General features: G+C 43.7%; 1 protein-coding gene and 1 pseudogene across 2 annotated transcripts in view; one reads left to right on the forward strand and one right to left on the reverse strand.

Moving 5' to 3' along the window:
- Window positions 1-19496, forward strand: part of Usp8 (ubiquitin specific peptidase 8) — a 58612-nt gene extending 39116 nt beyond the window's left edge. Inside the window, exons 12-19 of one of the 2 annotated variants that reach the window (XM_006986472.4) lie at window positions 5466-5546; window positions 5982-6244; window positions 9753-9953; window positions 10952-11162; window positions 13682-13918; window positions 14761-14903; window positions 18324-18456; window positions 18617-19496. In XM_006986472.4, the coding sequence (XP_006986534.3) occupies window positions 5466-5546; window positions 5982-6244; window positions 9753-9953; window positions 10952-11162; window positions 13682-13918; window positions 14761-14903; window positions 18324-18456; window positions 18617-18802 (1455 nt within the window). In that variant the 3' untranslated portion in view covers window positions 18803-19496. Of the gene's footprint in view, window positions 1-5465; window positions 5547-5981; window positions 6245-9752; window positions 9954-10649; window positions 10856-10951; window positions 11163-13681; window positions 13919-14760; window positions 14904-18323; window positions 18457-18616 lie in introns of those variants that run through there. The other variant, XM_076570570.1, reaches the window with a different exon arrangement.
- On the reverse strand, window positions 4859-5429 carry LOC102916539 (high mobility group protein B3 pseudogene; annotated as a pseudogene).
- Window positions 19497-21881: the final 2385 nt, after the last annotated feature.

Genomic DNA, 21881 nt, shown 5'->3' on the forward strand with positions numbered 1-21881 from the left:
TTGCATAGGTAGTGAAATCTGAAAGCTTCCCCCTTTATGTACAGGAGACTGTAGATGTAACCAACCGTTTTATTAAATAAGAAACATAGAACCAATGCAAAGAAGAAAGCCAAGAGGTCAGAGCTAAAATCCTTACCCTTCCTCTCGTGGTGGTCCTACCTCTCCGAAAGAGACCTGCTTCCTGTATCTGTCTTTTTTTTATAGTTTCTGTTCTGCCTGCTCATTGGTTGTAAACCCAACCACATGACCTCCTAGTCACTGCATGTCTGTACAGACCTCCAGGTCTTCTATGGTTGATATTGAGATTAAAGGCATGTGTCTCCAATGCTGGCTGTATCCTTGAACACACAGAGGTCTACCTAGCTCTGCCTACCAAGTGCCGGGATTAAAGGCGTGCACCACCACTGCCCAGCTTTCCTATGGTTTGCTAATAATTCTGACCCCCAGGCAACTTTATTTATTAACATACAAATAAAATCACATTTCAGTACAAATAAAATATCACCATAGGAGACAGTCTTTAGAACTTAACATTTTCGTGTTTGTGGAGTCATTTGTGGTGCCATGAATATCCCTGCAGCCTAAATGGCCCTCAGATTATGACATAGTTTTAGAATATGCTTAACAACTTTTTTTTTTTTAAAGTTCATATTGCATTTTATATCCTCCTTTTAAAACTAGAAGCAATATGTATTAATGTGCTGTAAGAGACCATCCCGGACTTTCATAGTGAGTTTCAGGCCCACTTGGGCTACAGTGTGAGACCCTGTCTCAAAATAGATACACAAGATAAAATCCAAATGAATTCTTTGAAGCCCGGCAGTGATGGATCCCATCACTAATCCTAGCCCTTAGGAGGCAGAGGCAGGTGGATCTTTTTCGGCTTTCATAGTGAGTTCAAGGCCACCCTGTCAACAGAGTGAGTTCCAGGATAGCCAGGGCTACACAGAGAAACCCTGTCTCATAAAACAAACAAACAAAAAGGAATCTTTGAAAGAAACTGTGCTATAAAATGGATTGGGGGCTAGTGAGGTAAGGTGGGTCTGCAGGCAAGGATGCTTGCTACCAAGTGGTGACCTAGTTTAACAGCCGGAACCCACAAGGGGGAGGGAGGGAGGGAGGGCGCCAGCTCCTGCAAGTTGTTTTCTGACTTCCGCACATGAGCTGCAGTGCACATACACACATGTGAGCGCATACATACACAATGTAAAAAGGTTTTTAATAAAAGGACATTGCATTTTGAATATGAAATTCTATACTTCATCATTCTCTTGAGTATATTTAAAAATATATTAAGAGTACAGCCCTTTTCAGGTTCATTCAAACCATATAGGTTGTAAGCAATAGAGTCTGTGAGAGTGTGGTGAATATACACTAATTAAAATTTTATACTGTATTACAATCAGTGCTTCACATTCTGTTTAGTTTTTTGTTTTTTCTTCACTGATTAATTTTCCTCTTTGGTGGTAGGAAATCTCAAATGGACTCAAAGTATCAATTTTAAACTTGACAATAAATAGAATACAATTTCCAGAGAAACCTCAAGTTTTTCTTTTTCTCTGTTTTTATTTTCAGTCTGATGGATTTGATAATATCTTAATTGAAGTATAATTTGCATATTATAAATTTACCTGTTTGTAGCATAGTTGGTGACTTAAGAATTTATAGACTAGCTGGTATGATTGGGAACACCTTTAATCCTAGTATGAGGAGGCAGAGGCAGGCAATCTCTGAATTTAAGGTCAGCCTAGTCTATATAAAGAACTCCAGAACAGCAAGGACTACACACAGAGACCCTGTCTCAAAAAAACCACAAGAAAAAAAAGATAAGAGTACAAGAAATTATTAACACTATCCAGTCTTAGAACATTTCCACTATACCAAAAAGTTTACTGTGTCCATGTCCTGTACTACCCTAAAGCCCCAGATAACCTGAATCTGCTGCCTCCATTGATCTGTCCTTTCTGAGAATGTCTTTAGCAGCTGACCTCATTCATCTAGAGCAGTGGATCTTTCTAATGCTGTGACTCTTTAATACAGTTCCTCATGTTGTGGTGCCCCCCCACCATAAAATTGTTTTGTTGCTACTTTATACTGTAATTTTGCTACTGTTATGAATCATAATGCAATATCTGATGAGCAGGATATCTGATATGCAATCCCCAAAGGGATTGTTACCCACAAGTCAAGAACTACTAATCTAACACTTAGACATATATACAGACAAAATGTGTGTGGATCTTTTCCCTGCATGCCTTTTGCATATATGTCTATGCCCCCCGCCCCCCCACGTGCATACTGCCCTTAAGGAGGGCGGAAGAGCACATCTCTTGGGACTGGAGTCATAGACAGTTATAGCCACCTTGTGGGTGCTGGGAATCTTCTGGAAGAGCAGCCATGCTCTTAATCATAAGCCATGTCTCCAGCCCCTCACCTAGCACAGTTCTCTATATTAATTCATGGTGTAGCATCTATTGGTCGTTTGTCCCTGTGTGTAGTTGAGTGTTACAGGCTCAGCACATACTGCTCATGAGTTTGGATTACCTAGATGTTTGCATTGTTTCTTTGGAGTTGTTTTGAATAATGCTCCTGTGGACATTTGTGTCACCGTATTTGTTACTTCTGAGTGAATGCTTAGGAGTGGAATTCTTTTCTGCTTGTGTTTTAAGAAACTTGACAATGCCAGGCGATGGCTTGCACCTTTAATCCTAGCACTCAGGAGACAGAGACAGGCCGATCTCTGAGTTGAGGCCAGCCTGGTGTACAAAGCAAGTTCCTGGATAGCCAGTGCTACACAGAGAAACCCTGTCTTGAAAAACAAACAAAACAAAACACACAAAAAGAGAAACCTAAAAACAAAAAACAATAAAAAGGCTTGCCAAAATGTTTTGCAAAGCAACTGCTCATTTTACACCTGTCAATACATATTTGCATCCTAGCAAAACATTACAAAGATATGATAAGTTGTAGCTTGTAGTTTTAATGTACATTTTCCTAATGACAGTAATATCTCATTACTTTCTTCCATATCCGTGGTGTAGGACTTAATGTTTATCTTTGCTTTGGGTTTTCTGAGACAGTCTCATAGAGCCCAGGCCAACCTTGAACTGGTGACCTTATTGCCTCTACATTCCAAGAGGTGAGATTATAAGCATGCACTATCACACCCAGGTTATCTATCTTTGACAAAATGTATATTCAAATCATAGCCAACTTTTAAATTAGATTGCCAGTTTTTACTGAGTTATATGAATTTATAAAATTCTGAAATAAGATTTGTAAATATTTTCTCTACTTTGAGGATTGTCTTTCATTTACTAAGGAAATCTTACAAACAAATGGTTCTAAAGATGGCAGCCTCTGTAGTCAATATAGAGGTTGATGCTCCAGAGCACTGACCTGTATTACTTACATAGAATACTTGGTTATTTCTGTAAAATGGAAACAGAAGAAGCTATGTTAGGAGGGCAAGATGGTTTAGACTAGCCCATGAGATAGGTTTCCTTACTTGTCTCCATTGCTCTTTCTCCTCACTAACCACCATGGAGAGCCACCTCCCCACACTCATGCACTCACCACCAGGCTTGTGTGCACACTCACTGCAAAGTAACAATGCTGGTAGTTTTAGGAATTGCTGTGTGACAGAGAAGAGTCACACAGTTCTCAGTGCACTAGTTTTCCCAAGAGGCCGTAGCTTTTCCATGTTCTCCAGCCTCTCGGTGTATGGAGTGATTACTCTTCTCCCGCCTGGCTAGCAGCTGGACTCACAGTCTCTGCTTCTGATGACTTCTCGGCTGCTTTTGGAAAGCTCTAGAAATATTAGTACATTTTTCCTTTTAACTCACACTCCTTTAACCCTTGGCATAGCAGACTTTGAGAAACACAAAACTGCCTTCATCTTTGACTTTGCCTTTAAAAATATGAAAGGCAGTCAAGACAGGGTTTCATTTGATTCTTCAGTATAAGTACTCTAAGTTTGTGAATGGAAATTTTTAATTGGAAAGTCAGATTATTTTTCTTTTCTCTAATGTAATACTGTTTATTTAACTTCAAAAATATTTCAGCATTCTAAACATAGAAAAAAATAACAGAATGTTGCAAATTGTGTTTAAGTACAGAGGGTTCTTGAAATTTCATTGATGCAGTAGTTCCTTGCTTTGCTGACAATGATGAGTTCTACAATTTGTTTAAAAACAGTTTAAAAGCTACGGCATTTAACTAAAGAAAAAAATCCAAATACTTCTCATGCCAGCTGACCCCTCCCCCCTTTTCCACAACTAAGAATGTCAGCAGAATGCTATGCCACTGTATACAAAAACACCCTGAAGCAAAATGGATGCCCACCGCAGTATCAGCAGGCCCAGCCTCACAGTGCACGCCCTGAGCTATGGCCCCCTCCAAAAGACACCTTCCCTCACAGCCTTCACGCCAGCAAGGAGCATCAGGAGTCTGTCTGGGTTGTTGTGTTCTCTTTACAAACTACAGACATGTACAGTGACAACTCAGGCTTTCTAGCCAGTAACCAACCCTATAGTCAACACTACCTTACGAGTTACCAGAAACATCTTCAATGCCTTGTCACACCAACAGCACAGTGCACAGAGTGAGGAGAACACCAGAGTGCCTTTTCATTTTAAAAGTGTTTGGAGCTATGTACAACATTGATACAGTTTCAGGGCGCTCCAGACACCCACGGCCACTTCGTGTAAACCACTGACACTTTGAGAAACTACAATATGATGATCATGATCAAATTTTGTAATTAAACCTAACAAGGGCAATAGACACAGCTCATATAAGAGATGTGTCAATCACGGCGCTCTCCTCCTCTAAGGTATTCACAAGGAGACAAGAGTTTTTATTCATCTTTCTCCTCTTCCTTTTCCACCTTTTTCCGGGCAACTTGAGCAGGACCCTTGGCGCCATTGAATTTCCCTTTAGACTTGCAGTCAGCAACATCCTTCTCATACTTCTCCTTCAGTTTTGCGGCCTTGGTAATGTAAGGCTGCTTTTCATTGTCACTTAGGTTATTCCACATGTCACCAAGCTTTTTTGCCACATCCCTAGTGGAGATGCCAGGATTTGTAGATTTGATCTTGGGGTGGAATTCAGAGCAGAATAAGAAAAATCCAGATGGTGGTCTTTTGGGGGCATTGGAGTCCTTCTTCTTGCCTCCTTTAGCTGGTCCATAATCTTTGTTTCCCGATCATAGCATACTTTATCCGCCTTTGCCATTTCATCAAACTTTGATTTCTCTTTGCCGGACATTGTCTTCCACCTCTCAGAGCACTTCTTGGAAAACTGCAAAACTGACTGGGACCTCTGGGTTTTTCTTCTTATGTTCTCCCCTGCATGTCTGCACGAAGAAGGCATAAGCAGACATCTTGCCCTTTGGTTTCTTTGGTCACCTTTAGCCATCCTGACTGTATTGTTCGCTAGTCTCAGATTATTGTTTTTCAATCTAGGCTCAACGAGAACCTTTGACAAGAGCTCGAAGTGAAGAAATGGGGAGAATTGTACCAGGACTGCCTTCAGGCTGGGCTAAGGTAAAGTCAGAGTTCTCAATTAAGTACAAGACACTCTGTTTCCAAAGGTACTCTTCTCTAGTTGTCAGTTCTGCTTCGTTATAGAGAACGTGAACTCTTCCCCCGATTAGTGCAGAAATCTCCTAATACCCATCCTCGGGTGCTGGTTGTCACATATGAGCACCCTGGCAGTAGAATTTTGAAATTTAATATTCCGTAAAAGCAAGCCTAAATTTTTTTGAAAGTTTGCAAAGTGATTACTACTTTTATTCAAATTATTTTAAGGACCAAATAATTGATGCAGAGTTTGTGTGTAGCAAATTCAAGGCCCCAGCTTCAACCCTGAGCGCACACACGTGTTCTAACCCACAAGTAAATGTCGCAGTGGGGGTGGCGCCGTAATGACTTCAGTGCTTCTCTGATGGTTTACCTTCTTGTTTGTTTTTCTTTTCCAAGTTTCTTGATCCAATCACTGGAACCTTCCGTTACTATCACTCACCCACGAACACGGTTCATATGTACCCACCTGAGATGGCTCCTTCGTCTGTACCTCCTTCCACCCCTCCCACTCACAAAGTCAAGCCCCAGATCCCAGCCGAGCGCGACAGGGAGCCATCTAAACTGAAGCGCTCCTACTCCTCCCCAGACATCACTCAGGCCCTGCAGGAGGAGGAAAAGAGGAGGCCAGCAGTGACCCCGACAGTCAACCGGGAAAACAAGTAAGCTCTCCCCATTCTAGAGCTAAGACAGTGTCAGGGTTGAAACCTGTCTAAATGTCACCACATAAGAGTTACAGTCTCAGAGGATTCTGTTGTTATGGTGGAAGGAAAAATAAGAAACAAATGAGATGTCCTTGTCTTTCCCCCCAAGTGCTAACTTAGTATGTCAGAGGGTTAATGAATTTTGTATTGATGCAGACATGAAAGAGTTACATATATTGTTACAGCATTTAGGCAGCGTCATGCCCCAGGCATCCACTCATCTTTCATAGATCATAATTAATTTTTAATTTTATTAATGAAAGAAAAGTATGTGTGTGTTTCTGTGTGTGAGAGAGAGAGATTTCAGTTCTCTCATCCATCATGTGGGTCCTGAGGATTGAACTCAGGTCATCAGGCTTGGTAAGCAAGAGCCTTTATCCACTGAGCTCTCTTACCACCCAAGAAGGTAATTTATAGGATTGCTGAGTTGGCAGTACTCAATTTCCAGCCTTTGTTTCTCTCAACAGTCATGGAGGAATACAGTCTCTTGTCTATAAAAATGCAGGTACCATAATGTCTCCTTTCCTGTTCTCATACCTGCTCACAGGGTTATCAGCAGGTTTCAGTTTCTCAAAGTAGCACATTATTTGTGTTTCTCTCCATGACTGATAGGGACTAGTCACTTGGGGGTGGGGGGGTGGAAATGCAGCTGGCTTTCATGTCCACAGTTTCTGGGTGTGCCTGCTTAATGTGCCCGAATCCTGGGGATTGATCCCCAGCACTGCATATAAGCCAGCCATGGTGAGGGATACCTATAAGAACAGCACTCTGGAAATGGAGACAGGAGGGGTAGAAGTTCAAGGTCATCCTCAGCCATATAACAAGTTTGAGGCTAGCCTGGACTGCATGAGACATGCCTCAAAAAACAAAGGCAAGAACATATTGAGTGGTTTCTGCATCTAGAGACTTAACCAATACGGGATCAAGAATAATTGGAGGTGAGGGCTGTAGAAGTATGAATACCAGCTATTTATGTTGTATCAGGTATTACGAATAGTTAAAAGTGGTTTAAAGGAAACAGGAAGTTGTGCACAGGTCAATGCAGACATCACAACACTTGTCTCAGGCATGGAATATCCTCGCATACCGTTACTGTAGAGGTCTTGAATACTTGTTTGGTGTATGTATAAATAAGTGACAGGTTTTTTTTCATGTATTATATACTATTTGTTAATTATTAAGAATTTTCTATTTTTCTGACACATCCCAAGGAAGCAATTGGTCACGTTCCTGAGACCTCACCCTGCTAGGAAGAGACCTATTTGAAAGAGCTTTTAGAGTTAGTACAATTCAGATGTTAGAAATCTTCACATCATAATGTTATTAAAGTTCATTAATTTGGCAGTGTTTTGAAGCTATCTTATATACAGTTCATATATATATATATATATATATATATATATATATATATATATATATATATATATATAATAAAAAGACACATGAGCAGAGAAAGAGCATGTAGAGAAAATTGGGATAGTTTGGTATGTTTTCCCTATTCCCCTCATGGGTAGGGAATACTAAGTGGGACTCAGCAAGACAAGGAACCATCCACTAGTCAGGTCCCCTTCACTGCAGCGCTCTGGACACATGCACAGGAGTCAGGGGCACCTCCAGCCCAGTAGTACCCAGCAGAGCCCAGCAGATGCCTCTTTCTGTCCAGAATGGCCTTCACTTTTAATGAAGGTGACAATCCATGTGTAACTTAGTGACTGCAGTCGCAGTTAGGTAATAGTACCCCGATGAGCTCTGTCTCATTTGAGGCCTGTTTTTTTTTTTTTTGGTTTTTCGAGACAGGGTTTCTCTGTGTAGCTTTGCGCCTTTCCTGACACTCACTTGGTAGCCCAGGCTGGCCTCGAACTCATAGAGATCCACCTGCCTCTGCCTCCCAAGTGCTGGGATTAAAGGCGTGCGCCACCACCGCCCGGCCGAGGCCTGTTTTATGATTAGTATATACTTTCATCTTATTTATGTATAATTTATTTTATTTGCAAGAGTGTAAATATCTGCCTCTTTATTTTTTAAATTATTATTTTATGTGTGGGAGTGTTTTGTGTCATGTATGTCTATGTACCTGGAATCCAGCCCAGATCTGCTGGAAGAGCAGCAGGCCAGCCATCTTCCCGCTGTAATTCTTTTTTTTTTTTTTTTTTTAAAGATGTATTTATTTATTATGTACACAGAAGAGGGCGCCAGACCTCATTACAGATGGTTGTGAGCCACCGTGTGGTTGCTGGGAATTGAACTCAGGACCTCTGGAAGAGCAGTCAGTGCTCTTAACCGCTGAGCCATCTCTCCAGCCCTCCTGCTTTAATTCTTAAACATATAATATCTACTACAGTCTAAATGCAGTGCAGATACAGTAGTGAGGAAATAGTGACAAGAAAAATGCCTGCCACACTCAATTCAGATGCGACCCTCCTCCCCACACTACCCTCCTCCCCACACTACCCTCCTCTCTCCACACTACCCTCCTCCCCACACTACCCTCCTCCCCACACTACCCTCCTCCCCACACTACCCTCCTCTCCACACTACCCTCCTTCCCACACTACCCTCCTCCCCACACTACCCTCCTCCCCACACTACCCTCCTCTCTCCACACTACCCTCCTCCCCACACTACCCTCCTCCCCACACTACCCTCCTCCCCACACTACCCTCCTCCCCACACTACCCTCCTCCCCACACTACCCTCCTCTCTCCACACTACCCTCCTCCCCACACTGCCCTCCTCCCCACACTACCCTCCTCCCCACACTACCCTCCTCCCCACACTACCCTCCTCTCCACACTACCCTCCTCCCCACACTACCCTCCTCCACACACTACCCTCCTCACCACCCCAAACTCCCGTCTCCTCACTGCTTCCTTCTGTCTCCAGTCATCCTTTTCTATCTCATGCGTTCTGTTGCTCTCCCCAACCTCATTTCCTTAAAGTTTCTTTTTTCTTATCTAGTGGGTTTCTTTCTACTCACTTTTACGGCCACTTAAATATACTATTTAATGTTTAGCAGCTGCGATCTACATATAAGAGAACACACTAACACTACATATATGTCCTCTGTAATTAATGTATAGTTTATAAGTACACGTGATTTTATTTTATTCTCTAATGTTCTGGTTGAGTTGGGAGTGTTTCATAATGCTAACCTCTCTGGACTACTTGGAGAGGTTTGAACGAGTTTTCTCCCATTGGGCAGTAGCTCAGTCCGTGGAAGCTAGAGAACCTCTCTCAGGCCACCTCTAGAACCAGGAATTGACAGAGGTTGTAGGCATGTTTCATTTCACAGGAGGATCCTGGAACACAGAGCTGACCTAATTGCTAAAGGTCTCAGAGAACACAGAGGTTAGCGTGTAGATTGTGAACAAGCTTATCATGGCACCGCTGCTCCAGCAGTCTGCCATCTGCAGGTGGACTCAGGTGGAGATGCTCTGCATAAAGCATCTTGTTCTTTCTTCCTTAGGCCCAAAGCTGAGATCTCGAGGCTTTCTGCTTCTCAGATTCGGAACCTCAATCCTGTGTTTGGAGGGTCTGGACCAGCTCTTACTGGACTTCGAAATTTGGGAAATACTTGTTACATGAACTCAATATTGCAGTGCCTATGTAATGCTCCACACTTGGCTGATTATTTCAACCGAAACTGCTACCAAGATGATATCAACAGGTAAAGGAACATTTCGCTTCTGCAGTACACTGGTGCAAAGGTATTCTAACCATACCTGGTTTTTTGTACAAACCAGGGCATCCATGTGGAGGTCAGAGGACAACTTCAGGAATTGGCTCCCTCTAGTGTAGGCTCCAGGATCAAGTCAGGTTGCCAGCTCACGTGGTGGGAACCTTTACCTGCCGAGCTTATTTTCTCATAGTTTAGAGATTGAGAGTCCAAGGTGAGCATGTCAGTATCTGTCCTCTGTGCTGTCCCAGTGTAGCGGGAGGAGGAAGGGCACAGGACGAGCCCCTTCGTTATGCCCTTTTTCAGCAAACCCAGTCCCAGTTACCAGGTCATAGCCTTGCCTGTCACCTCTCAGGGCCATTTTTTTCTTTTTAATTGTGTATTTATGCATGTGTCTTAGAGTGCACATGTGAGTGTAGGTATCCGAGGAGTCCAGAATAGAACTCCAGATCCCCTGGAACTAGAGTTATGGATAATTTTGAGCCACCATCTGAGTGCTAGGAATCAAACCTGGGTCTTAGGCGAGAGCAGCTATTCCTCTTGCTAACACTGAGCCATCTCTATGGCCCCATAAGGGCCTGCTCCTAGTCTGTGTGCAATACCTAAATTTTAGAGGGACATACTCAGACTTGCCACTCAGCTTCAGAAGAGTCAAGTTAGTAAAAGAAAATTATCTTTATCTGCAAGAATACCGGATAGTTATCTCAGCTCTGGTCATAAAGGACGAACAAGATGGCAGACACCGTCAGGGTTACACCTTCCATCTTTGACTGCAGCCTGTTGATGAGTGTGAGGAGCAGGGCTTGCAGCCAGGATAAGGAAACAAGTTGGATGACCACAGCAAAGTCAGGTTCAGACATGTTTGACCCAGGCCTGCAGGTGAGTGATTCCTTTGTGTGTTATGCGTGTAGTTTTGTGCTGATACCAAGAACCCACTATAACTTTAAAATCTTTTTCCTTTATTATTTTTGGTAATTTTATTTGCACAGGTCAAATTTGTTGGGGCATAAAGGTGAAGTGGCAGAAGAATTTGGTATAATCATGAAAGCGCTGTGGACAGGACAGTATAGATACATCAGTCCAAAAGACTTTAAAGTCACCATTGGGAAGATAAACGACCAGTTTGCAGGATCCAGCCAGCAAGATTCACAGGAACTGCTTCTGTTCCTCATGGATGGCCTCCACGAGGATCTAAATAAGGTAAGAATGGGCTCTCCTAAGCTCCCCTTGCTTCCTCTTCGTAGGAGTCTAAAGCCCATTCACCATCGGTCCTTCTTCAGAGACTATGACTGTACTAAGTGTGCATCTGCTGAGCTCCCCAGAACAAACCAGAATGCACTTACAGAATGAAACATGTTAGGACTGGATCCCTGGTCTCAACATAAAATTTATTTTTATTTTCCATATACCCATTTCCTGAGGTGATTTTTTTTTTTTAACATCTTTTTTATTTTTTTTAAGACAGGGTTTCTCTGTGTAGTTTTGGTGCCTGTCCTGGATCTTGCTCTGTAGACCAGGCTGGCCTCGAACTCACAGAGACCCACCTGCCTCTGCCTCTGCTTCCCGAGTGTTGGGAATTAAAGGCAAGTGCTACCATCTCCCGGCCTTTACAATATTTTTGAATAATTATTTTTTTAATGATTTTTTTTTCTCATGGAGTATAATTTAACACTTGTGATAACATGCCATGTTTTGGATTCTTAAATTAGGAATGTGCAACCCAGATTTGAAAAGTAGTATATAGTTATTTCCTCAAGTACTAATAGGAAATGTTGAACAATTTACAAATGGTAAAGGAGCTGTTAGAGGTGTTATTGTGACCCTCATGCTTATGAAAGCAAAGTCCTGGTTGTATTAGACAAGTGTAGCCTGCACATCTTTGTTCTTTATATATTATTGCATATTTATGCATTGTGTTTGTGATACTCTGATGTTCTGAGACTTTCTTCCTAAATAATTGCTCCATGAAACCAGGTGGTGCCTGGAATAGCTTTTATTAAAGAAATGTCACACCATCTGTTTACAGCATCTCTTAGCACCAAGCTGTGACCTGCTTCTTCAGAAAGCCTTGACGGTCATGGTTCTCAACTGAACATAAACATGAAAGTTCACTGTTGTGGTAGCTCACATCTAAGTCCAGTACTCAGGAGACTGAGGCAGGAAGATTGTTGCCTCAGGGACAGCCTGGGCTACATAGGGAGACTGTCGCAAGTGGTCAGGTCTATGTAAATTCTCGAGCCTGTCATCATGAACCTGCATCTGTTGAATTGTAACCTAAGCCTGGTTAATGAGGTGTCGTCTCTTCAAACCGTGCTTTTGTGGGGCTGGCAAGATGGCTCACCTGGTGTAGACAGCAGCACTGGTAAAGCCAAGTCTGGTGGCCTCAGCTTGATCCTCGAGACAAAAGTAAAGGAGGCAAGAGACCAGCTTCACAGGATGCCCTCTGACCCTCATGTACCTTGACACATGTGCCTGCACACATACCCCCCCCCCACACACACACCCTCGATAGTAACAGTGAAATCGCTTTAAAATGGCGTTGACTTAAACCGTCACCAGTATAGAGTATGGATAATAATGGGATTCGTTATGACGTGTTCATACATGTTCAGAAAGTCTTTCAAGCATTTCTACCCCCTTCCTGCTCTAATTCCCTTCCTCCTTTCATACTGTTTTCTTTCTTTTTTTTCTTTTTAATAATTTATTTATTTTTACTTTATGTGCATTGGTGCCCGAATGCAGATCTTGTAGTTACAGATGGTTGTTATCTGCCATGTGGGTGCTGGGAATTGAACTCATGATCTCTGGAAGAGCAGTCAGTGTTCTTAACCGCTGAGCCATCTCTCCAGTCCCCATACTGTTTTCTTGTAACTCAGTGAGTTTCATTACTGAGAATCACAGAGGCGGAAACAAAGTTTGTTTCCTGGAAGTTTGTTTGTGTACCTTGTCAGTGATATATCACTGAAGAAAACATCTCTCCTTCCTCCACCAGTCAACCATTGACTATAAATCCTCAGGGGAGTCGAGGGGACACATGAACACCCTCCCTTTCTTGGTACTGCCAGTCCTGCTCAGCTCTGCTATGGGCAGTCAGGGCTGCTGTGACTTAGAGTGTAAACGGTTGGGTCATGCACACCTCCCTGCCGTCCCTTCCTTCCACTGTTCCTCCAGGAACCTTAGTGTGGGTGATGTGTGTGATCCGTTTATGGCTGGGCATTTAGTAGTCGTTTATTCTCAATACACCGACCGGTCCCCGCTGACCCTGCAAGAGTAGCTTGCTTCTGCGCCTGCAGCAGAGTTGAGAAGCCTTAACTCGGGGCGTAGTCTACAGTTCTGGCCTCTTACACAGTCAAAAAAATTACGTCCAGAGGTGTGATAAAGGCCAGGCATGGTGGAGCACACCTTTAATCCTAATACTTGGGAGGCAGAGGCAGGCAGATCTGTGAGTTCAAAGCCAGCCAGGTCTACATAAGAGTTCTAGGACAGCCAGAGCTACATTGTGAGACCCTGTCTCAAAACAAAACAAAACGAAGTTCAAGTCACATCCTTTGAGTAGCGTGGGTTTGGGTTGGTAGAATTACTTTTTTGGAGTAGTTACTTAGGTCAGAACTCCCCGGTTAGTGTCGCTAACTGTGTAAATGTTTTGAGTGTTCTCCCTTGACTCTCGGACGTAGCGGTCAACGACAGCTGCTACAGCACTGAGTTGTTCTCCTTCCCAGGCTGACAACCGGAAGCGGCATAAGGAAGAGAACAACGACCACCTGGATGACCTGAGAGCGGCCGAGCATGCTTGGCAGAAGCACAAGCAGCTCAACGAGTCCATTATCGTCGCACTTTTCCAGGGCCAGTTCAAGTCCACGGTGCAGTGCCTCACCTGTCACAAGAAGTCGCGCACGTTTGAGGCCTTCATGTATTTGTCTTTGCCGCTAGCGTCCACAAGTAAATGCACATTACAGGTAAGTTTAAGATGGAGGGAAATGTGTTGATAAAAATGTTGTGTGTGTGTGCATAGAAGTGTGCCTCCTCCTGACAGGAGAGTAGGTGAGCTACATCCTAGCCCTTGGGAATTTTGTTTATGATTATCTGTTTTATGTGTTTGAGTGATTTGCCAATACGTGTCTGGGCACCAACTGCATGCATTGCCTACAGAGGTCAGAAGAGGACATTAGATTCCCTGGAGTTGGTGGGTATGACCTGCCATGTGGGTGCTGGGAATCGAACCCAGGTCCTCAGTAAGATCAAGTTGCCTTAACTGCTGAGCCATTTCTCCAGCCTATAGCCCTTGACTTTTTGAAATGGGTCTTGCTATGTCGCTCAGACTGGCCTTGAACTCAAGCTGTTCTGTCTCTGACTTTACAATGCTGGGAATGTAGGCAGTGTCTTCAGGTGCAGCCAGAAGTTGGTTGGCAGTAGTGAACATAGAGAGGCTAAACCCCAACCAGAAAGCTAACTTAGGAAGTTGTATTTAACATTAACTCTTTCCATGTACTTTACTTGGTGATCGGACATACTGGTTTCTACATGATAGCAGTGGAACTAATAGAATAGCTTGTGTCGATACCTCCAGCCTTCACTTCCTCCAATAAGTCCACGATGATCCACCAGGCCCAGGGTAGAGGTCCTTGTGTGTGCTGTGCTGACTCTCTACACTGGTTGCATCCCTCCTTATCCCTCACAGACACTTAACTCTATTATTGAGGTGTCCCTATGTCTGCAGCACTCTTACTGAAGAGAGCATCCCGGCACTCCATGAGGAAGTGAGTCACTGAGTATTCACTGTGTGTCCTTTTCCCACTAGGACTGCCTTAGATTATTTTCCAAAGAAGAAAAGCTCACGGATAACAATCGATTTTACTGCAGCCATTGCCGAGCTCGGCGGGACTCTCTAAAGAAGATAGAGATCTGGAAGTTGCCACCTGTGCTGCTGGTACACCTAAAGCGGTAAGGCCTCTGCCTGTGCGTGCACTGGCACTTGGAGGAGGAACTGTCGTGTCTGTGTAATGTGCAGTTCTGTATTGTCTTTTAAGGAAACCTAATGAAGGCTCTGTAGCGACAGTTATTGGCAGACATGACAGCAGAGTAACAGTACTTATTACGGGATTCGTTTCTTAAAGAAACTAATGGAACTAAATAATTGCATTTCAGATAACGAAATTTTAAGTCAAGTGAAATGTTACACAGTGTAATTCCAAAACAGATTAGCAGATGAAAATTAACATTTAGGTGCTGGAGGGATAGTTCAGTCATTGGCTGCTCTTGCAGAGGACCTGGATTCAATCCCAACACCCACATGGCAGCTCACAACTGCCTGAAACTCTAGTTCCGGGGATCTAATGCCCTCTTCTGGCCTCTATGAGCACCAAGCACACGTGTGGTGTATAGATACACATGCAGCAAAGCATCCATACACATAAAATGGTAAAATATTTTTAACAACATTCAAATTATAAACTCTAACAAAATTAATTTAATCATGTGTAATGTGGTGGCACATACTTGTAATTTCAGCATTTGAGAAATGGAAACACAATGACCATGGGTTCAAGGCCAGCCTGGGCTTCACGAGACCTTGTGTCCAAAAATAAATAAAATTAAAATGTAAAATCATGCTTTAAAAAAAAGTGTATGAGTGCAGGGCATGGGTCCCTTAGCTCATGTATGGAGGTAAGAGGATAACTATCAAAAGTCAGCTTTCTCCGGCTGCATTCTGGGATCTAGAGACCAAACTCCTCTCATCAGGGCTGCACATGACTGCTTTAGTTCGCTGAGCCATCTCACCAGCCCAAAATACATTTTTAAGTGGGGGGAAGCCATGATTTGTTTTCCCTGAGACATAGTTTCTCTGTATGTCCTGGAACTTGTACTGTAGACCAGGCTGGCCTTGAACTCAGAGATATCCACCTGCCTCCTGAAGGCACTAAGTGCAAGCACTCTAGTCTCCAGTCTAACCCCATGGAAGGACAGGGTCCACCCCCCCCCACTCCCCCCACCCCCCTCGGAGAGCACAGCAGGAGAGCTGAGCACCAGTGCTCTCCTTCCGCTCCAGTCCACAGAGGAAGTTAGGCTTTCTCTTCAGAGACAGGCTCTTGCCCACATCCCTCAGGCCAGCCATGACTCAGTCTTCTTCCCTTAATGTGCACACCACTGCACCCAGCCTGAATTGGCTTTATAAAAAACCCCAAAGTCTCATCTTTGTGTGAAGTATATTTTGTTTTGAAGCAAGCATTTATATTGGGTTACAGGAAATTTATAGCCAGTTGTTTGTCATTTTCAGCATTGAACTGTTTGGTTTTCTGTAGTTTATAGTTAGTTTGGACAAGGGTGTCAGCTGTCACTTGGAGCATTATGGCAATAGAAATGTGTTTAACGACTCTGAGATACCACCTTACACCTGTTAGAATGGCTACGATCAAAAATACCAATGACAACCAATGTTGGAGAGGATGTGGAGCAAAGGGAACACTCCTCCACTGTTGGTGGGAATGTAAACTTGTACAACCACTGTGGAAATCAGTATGGCGGTTTCTCAGAAAATTAGGGATCGAACTACCTCAAGACCCAGCCATCCCACTCTTGGGCATATACCCAAGGAATGCTGATTCATACCATAAAGATACATGCTCAGCTATGTTCATAGCAGCACTATCTGTAATAGCCAGAACCTGGAAACAACCTAGATGCCCATCAACGGAAGAATGGATGAAAAAAAGTGGTACATATACACAATGGAGTACTACTCAGCAGAGAAAAACAATGAAAGCATGAAATTTGCAGGCAAATGGATGGAACTAGAAAAAATCATCCTGAGTGAGGTAACCCAAACCCAGACAGACAGTCATGGTATGTACTCACTCATAAGTGGATTCTAGATATAAAATAAAGAACAATCAGACCACAACCCATAGAACCGTGGAGGCTATATATATAGCATGGAGGTCCCTAGGACAACTGTGGCTTATAATAAATTTTGGTCTTAATTATTGAAAAAAAAAATAGCCAAATGAATGGAAACACATGAACTATGAACCAAAGGCTGAGGGGCCCCCAGCTGGATCAGGCCCTCTGAATAGGTGAGACAGTTGATTGGCTTGATCAGTTTGGGAGGCAACTAGGCAGTGGGACCAAGTCCTTTGCTCATCGCATGAGTTGGCTGTTTGAAACCAGGAACTTATGCAGGGACACTTGGCTCAGTCTGGGAGGAAGGGACTGGACCTCCCTGGACTGAGTCTACCAAGTTGATCCCAGTCCTCGGGGGAGGACTTGTCCTGGAGGAGGTGGGAATGGAGGGTGGGCTGGGGGTAAGGGGAGGGGGTGGGAGGGGGGAGAATAGGGGAACCCATGGCTGATATGTAGAACTGAATGGTATTGTAAAATAATATATATATTTATATATATATAATATATATTTTTTAATATATAATTTATATATATATATATATATATATATATATATATATATAAATGTGTTTAAGTGAGCATAGATTGTTTCTGTTAAAAGTTGTAGTACTAGGGCCAGGCGGTGGTAATCCCAGCACTCAGGAGGCAGAGGCAGGCGGATCTCTGTGAGTTCGAGGCCAGCCTGGTCTACAGAGCGAGATCCAGGACAGGCACCAAAACTACACAGAGAAACCCTGTTTCGAAAAACAAAACAAAAAACAGTTGTACTAAAGGTTCTAAAGCAACTGTGTAGAATAGAGTTGTTGAGAAGCAGTTCATTGTTCTTTTTTATATAGGAGGCTGTGGGTTTGACCCTTGACATTGTGAATAACAACTGTGAGGTCATTACACAGAATGTTGAAAGGAGCCAAACATAGGTCTCCCTGCAGTTCATTTTAGTTCTGGTTTCCCCAAGTACAGGAATAATTCCAGAGTTGCTCTCCCTCAGCTCCTCCTCCGTGCCTTTGTGGTTAGTGCTGTAGCTGGTCGAGGAATAGGAGACCCGAATGTGGAGCTAGCTGCCTCTGCCATTCTTGCTTTCCATCTTGGGCACATCATTACTATCTGCAGCCCCCATCTCCTTTGAAAAATAGAAATGAACCGTCTCTGCATCAGCTTTCCATTACTGAAACAGAGGCCTTATTCAGGTGATTTTCTTCTGTGCATTGTGAGTGTAGGCAGACACCTGTCATGCCACACATGCAGAGGACAACTTTGTGGAGTCACTTCTCTCCTTCCCCGTTTCCATGGGTTCTGGGCATCGAGCCCAGGTTGTCATGGGGTTTGCATGGCAAACCCTTCCCCACTGAGCAGCTTACTGGCCCCAAGACTTCCCAGCTGATGGGAGAGTTAAGAGCTTGCCTTGAAATCCACACCAACTAGTGACAACCCACTCTTGTCTTTCCTGTGGCGTCTGTTCTGCAGATTCTCCTATGATGGCAGGTGGAAGCAGAAGCTGCAAACATCCGTGGACTTCCCACTAGAAAATCTTGACTTGTCACAGTATGTTATTGGTCCAAAGAACAGTTTGAAGAAATATAACTTGTTTTCTGTTTCAGTAAGTATCTTGTTGAACTGAAGACATTTTTAAAACAAACTAACAAAACAGGAGGCTCCAGTACTTTCTTACCTCATAGGAGAGTGACAACAGCCAAGACTTGGAACGGACTGACTCGTGCTAAGTAATGATTCAGTTTCTGTTTTGTCTTGCTATACAGAACCACTACGGCGGGCTGGATGGAGGCCACTACACTGCCTACTGTAAAAATGCAGCCAGGCAGCGCTGGTTTAAGTTTGATGATCATGAAGTTTCCGACATCTCTGTGTCTTCTGTGAAGTCCTCAGCGGCCTATATCCTCTTTTATACTTCACTGGGACCACGCATAACTGATGTAGCCACATAAAGAGGTGTAGGTTAGGAGCGCATTGATGTTTTCAAACCACAGAGGCACATCTCTAATGCTTACAGAGATAACGGATCACTGCAACTGGCTATGTAGAGGAATTCCAGAATACTGGGGGCTATGTTACTGGCACCATATAATCAGGTCAGTGCTGTTTATCAAACAACAAAAACAAACTGACATTTAACAAGTATCATAGTAAGCATCCCTTACAGGTATCGTTTATTTCAAAACAACTTTTTTAGTCTGCCCCAAAGTTAAAAATAATTCATTAGCCAGACATTTATTATTCTGTTGGTATCAAACCATTGTAACCCTCATTTTCCTATTCACTGCTATAGCCTTTTCTCATTTCTAGTCCCAGCTTGATCCACTCTGAATATTCTAGAATGACCTAACGCAGATAGGAATGTATATGTACATATTTATTGCACTCTTGCACATCAGATCGCTGTATATAGTTGAACATGTCCTCCTGTGAAAAGCCGAGAAAGGAGTGTTTGTTGGTTTCTTTTGGCCTTTTCTAGGTAGCTGCAGGGCTTCCCTGGGGAAATGACAAGGCAAAACTATTTTTCTGTTGGCTTCGGGCTGTATTTGTGCACTAAATCTTTATTCTAAAAAAGAAAAAAATGGAAACTTTAATTTTTTAAAAAGAATTCATTTACATCTACATTAAAATCTTAATGAAAAAGAATCATTTGAAATCTTGTAAGTGTTCTGTCTCCCCTCCTCTCCCCTCCCGCCTAGTTTTGAGGCAGGGTCTTGCTGTGTAGAACTCACCAACCAGCCTAAGTGCTTTTACACAGACTTCAGTCACCACCCTGATGTCTGCTTTAGTTATTCTGTAGAGGGAGGACTCAGTTCCACTCTCCCCATAAGTGGCACGCAGGTTTAAGAGCTAGAAGTCAGTTCAAATACTCCCCAGACTCCTGTCCCAATTCTGAAGAGTTGAGGTAAAGAGTGTGGGGTCGGTGTGCTTGTAAAGTGAGCTACTGCAGTGAGAAGCAGGCCGTCCTTCGGAGCAGCGGATGAGGAGGAGTCCTGACCTTCCTCAGGACAGCGGTGGACACTACACCACGTTTGGGTGTTTGTTTTGTTGAGGATTTCATACAGGACTGTGTTTACATCATTTCCACCTCACCTTAATTCCTCTTGTGTTCCCCAACTCTTTCAAATTCATTACTTCTTATGTTTCTCTCACACACACATACCTTGCTCAGTCCAGAAATGTTGCTCATATGTTTTTAGAGCTAACGGCTTGAGATTGTATAAAATGTCAGGGTTCTCATCCTGGAGAACATTGATTTTTTTTTTTTTTTAAATGGTTTTTTAAGACAGGGTTTCTCCATGTAGTCTTGGCACTTGTCCTGGATCTCACTCTGTAGCCCAGGCTGGCCTCGAACTCAGAGATCAGCCTGGCTCTGCCTCCCGAGTGCTGGGATTAAAGGCGTGCGCCACCACCGCCTGGCAATTTTTCCATTCTTCAGTAGCTTTAATTGCCTGTAGCTCTTCATCTGGGGACGGGACCTTGTAAGATTATCCCCGTCTATGCTGGCACGTCAGCTGGTAGTGTCTCTGTGCAAGTCTCCTTGTGAGATTTTATGGGTTGTATACAAAGGTGCTGCCTCATAGCAGATGCCCTGCCCCTCGCGCCAGATGTTCCCTGAGCCGCAGATGTAGAGGTTGTGTTAGGTGTGTCTTCTGGGGCCAAGCACCACTTGGTCAATTGTTCTCATTGTGATTAGTAGTGACCTCTGTGATGGTCTCCATCTGCCGCAAAATGCTTCTTTGATGGGGGTGAAGAGCTGTACTTCCTGTGGATAGTAGGACTCAGGATGAAGTTGGGAGCTGCACTTCCTGTGGATAGTAGGACTCAGGATGAATTTGGGAGCTGCACTTCCTGTGGATAGTAGGACTCAGGATGAAGTTGGCAGTTACACTGGCAGGAGGAGGTTCTTCCTTAGGGCCCATCACTTCACCAGTTATGGATAGTTGACTCAGTTTACCAGGCAAGGATCCCTTCTCTTGAATGGTTTAGATCCGGTTAGTCCAGTTAGACAGCTGTTGGCTATCCACATGACACAGGTGCCACCATCCAGCTGCTGGGCTTCTTGCCTCCTCGGCCATTGTGGTTTATGGGTGTCCTAGCTGACTCTGACTACTGATTGCTTTCCTCCCTTGGCAGCATACATAGCATGCTGGGATACTACCAGAGCTAGTCCTCAAGGGCAGGCTTCCAGGTCGGTTCCAGCTTGATTCCTTCAAGTCCTGTATCTGAAGTATGTGGTGGAATAGGATCTTAACCTTCAAGTTCTGGAAGGCAGCCAAGGGCAGTGCAGTAGTCCATATTGTCGGAGTCTCTTCTAAACAAAGATTCTGAGAGTGGTTATTTAACTTACGGGGGAAGGTTTGAGCATGGGTTTCAAGTCCTTAAGATTTACATGTATTAGTGGTGTGTGGGTGTGTACCTTATGGGTGCTAACAACCAAACCCAGGTCCTCTGCTAGCAGCAAGGGCTGTTATGAGCCACTGGGCCATCTCCGGCCCTTCGGGTCACTTTTGCACTTAACTTTTCCCTGTGCTAGTGATGCTGAGAAAACATCCTACCACTGAGCTATACCTGTGTAACCAAAACATCCTACCCCTGAGCTCCCCTGTATAAACAAAAATTATTTGTGTTGGGCTGGTTAGATGGCTCAGTGAGGACCCAAGTTCAATCCCCAGGACCCACACAGTGGAAAAGAGAATGAACTTCCACAGGTTGCCCTCTGACTTCCACATCCACACAGGACAAAATAAGTATAATTTTTTTTGGAAAATAACTTGGTACTTATCATGAAATATGACAGAAACCCACCGTATGAAACATTGACCTTTGAAACCTGCAGTTCCTGGGCCCCTGTGATGGCAGTGCATGGCTTGCATGTGCCCCTGTGATGGCAGTGCATGTCTGGCATGTGCCCGTGATGGCAGTGCATGGCTTGCATGCCGCCCTTAGCGAGCAGGGACCTATCTCCTTATGCTGTAGACTTGTCTTATACAGGCTGTCTGTGAGACTTACAGACCTTAGCGGTAGAAG

This window comes from Peromyscus maniculatus, chromosome 4 (genome assembly GCF_049852395.1).
Source record: "Peromyscus maniculatus bairdii isolate BWxNUB_F1_BW_parent chromosome 4, HU_Pman_BW_mat_3.1, whole genome shotgun sequence".
In the NCBI taxonomy this organism is placed as follows: domain Eukaryota; kingdom Metazoa; phylum Chordata; class Mammalia; order Rodentia; family Cricetidae; genus Peromyscus; species Peromyscus maniculatus.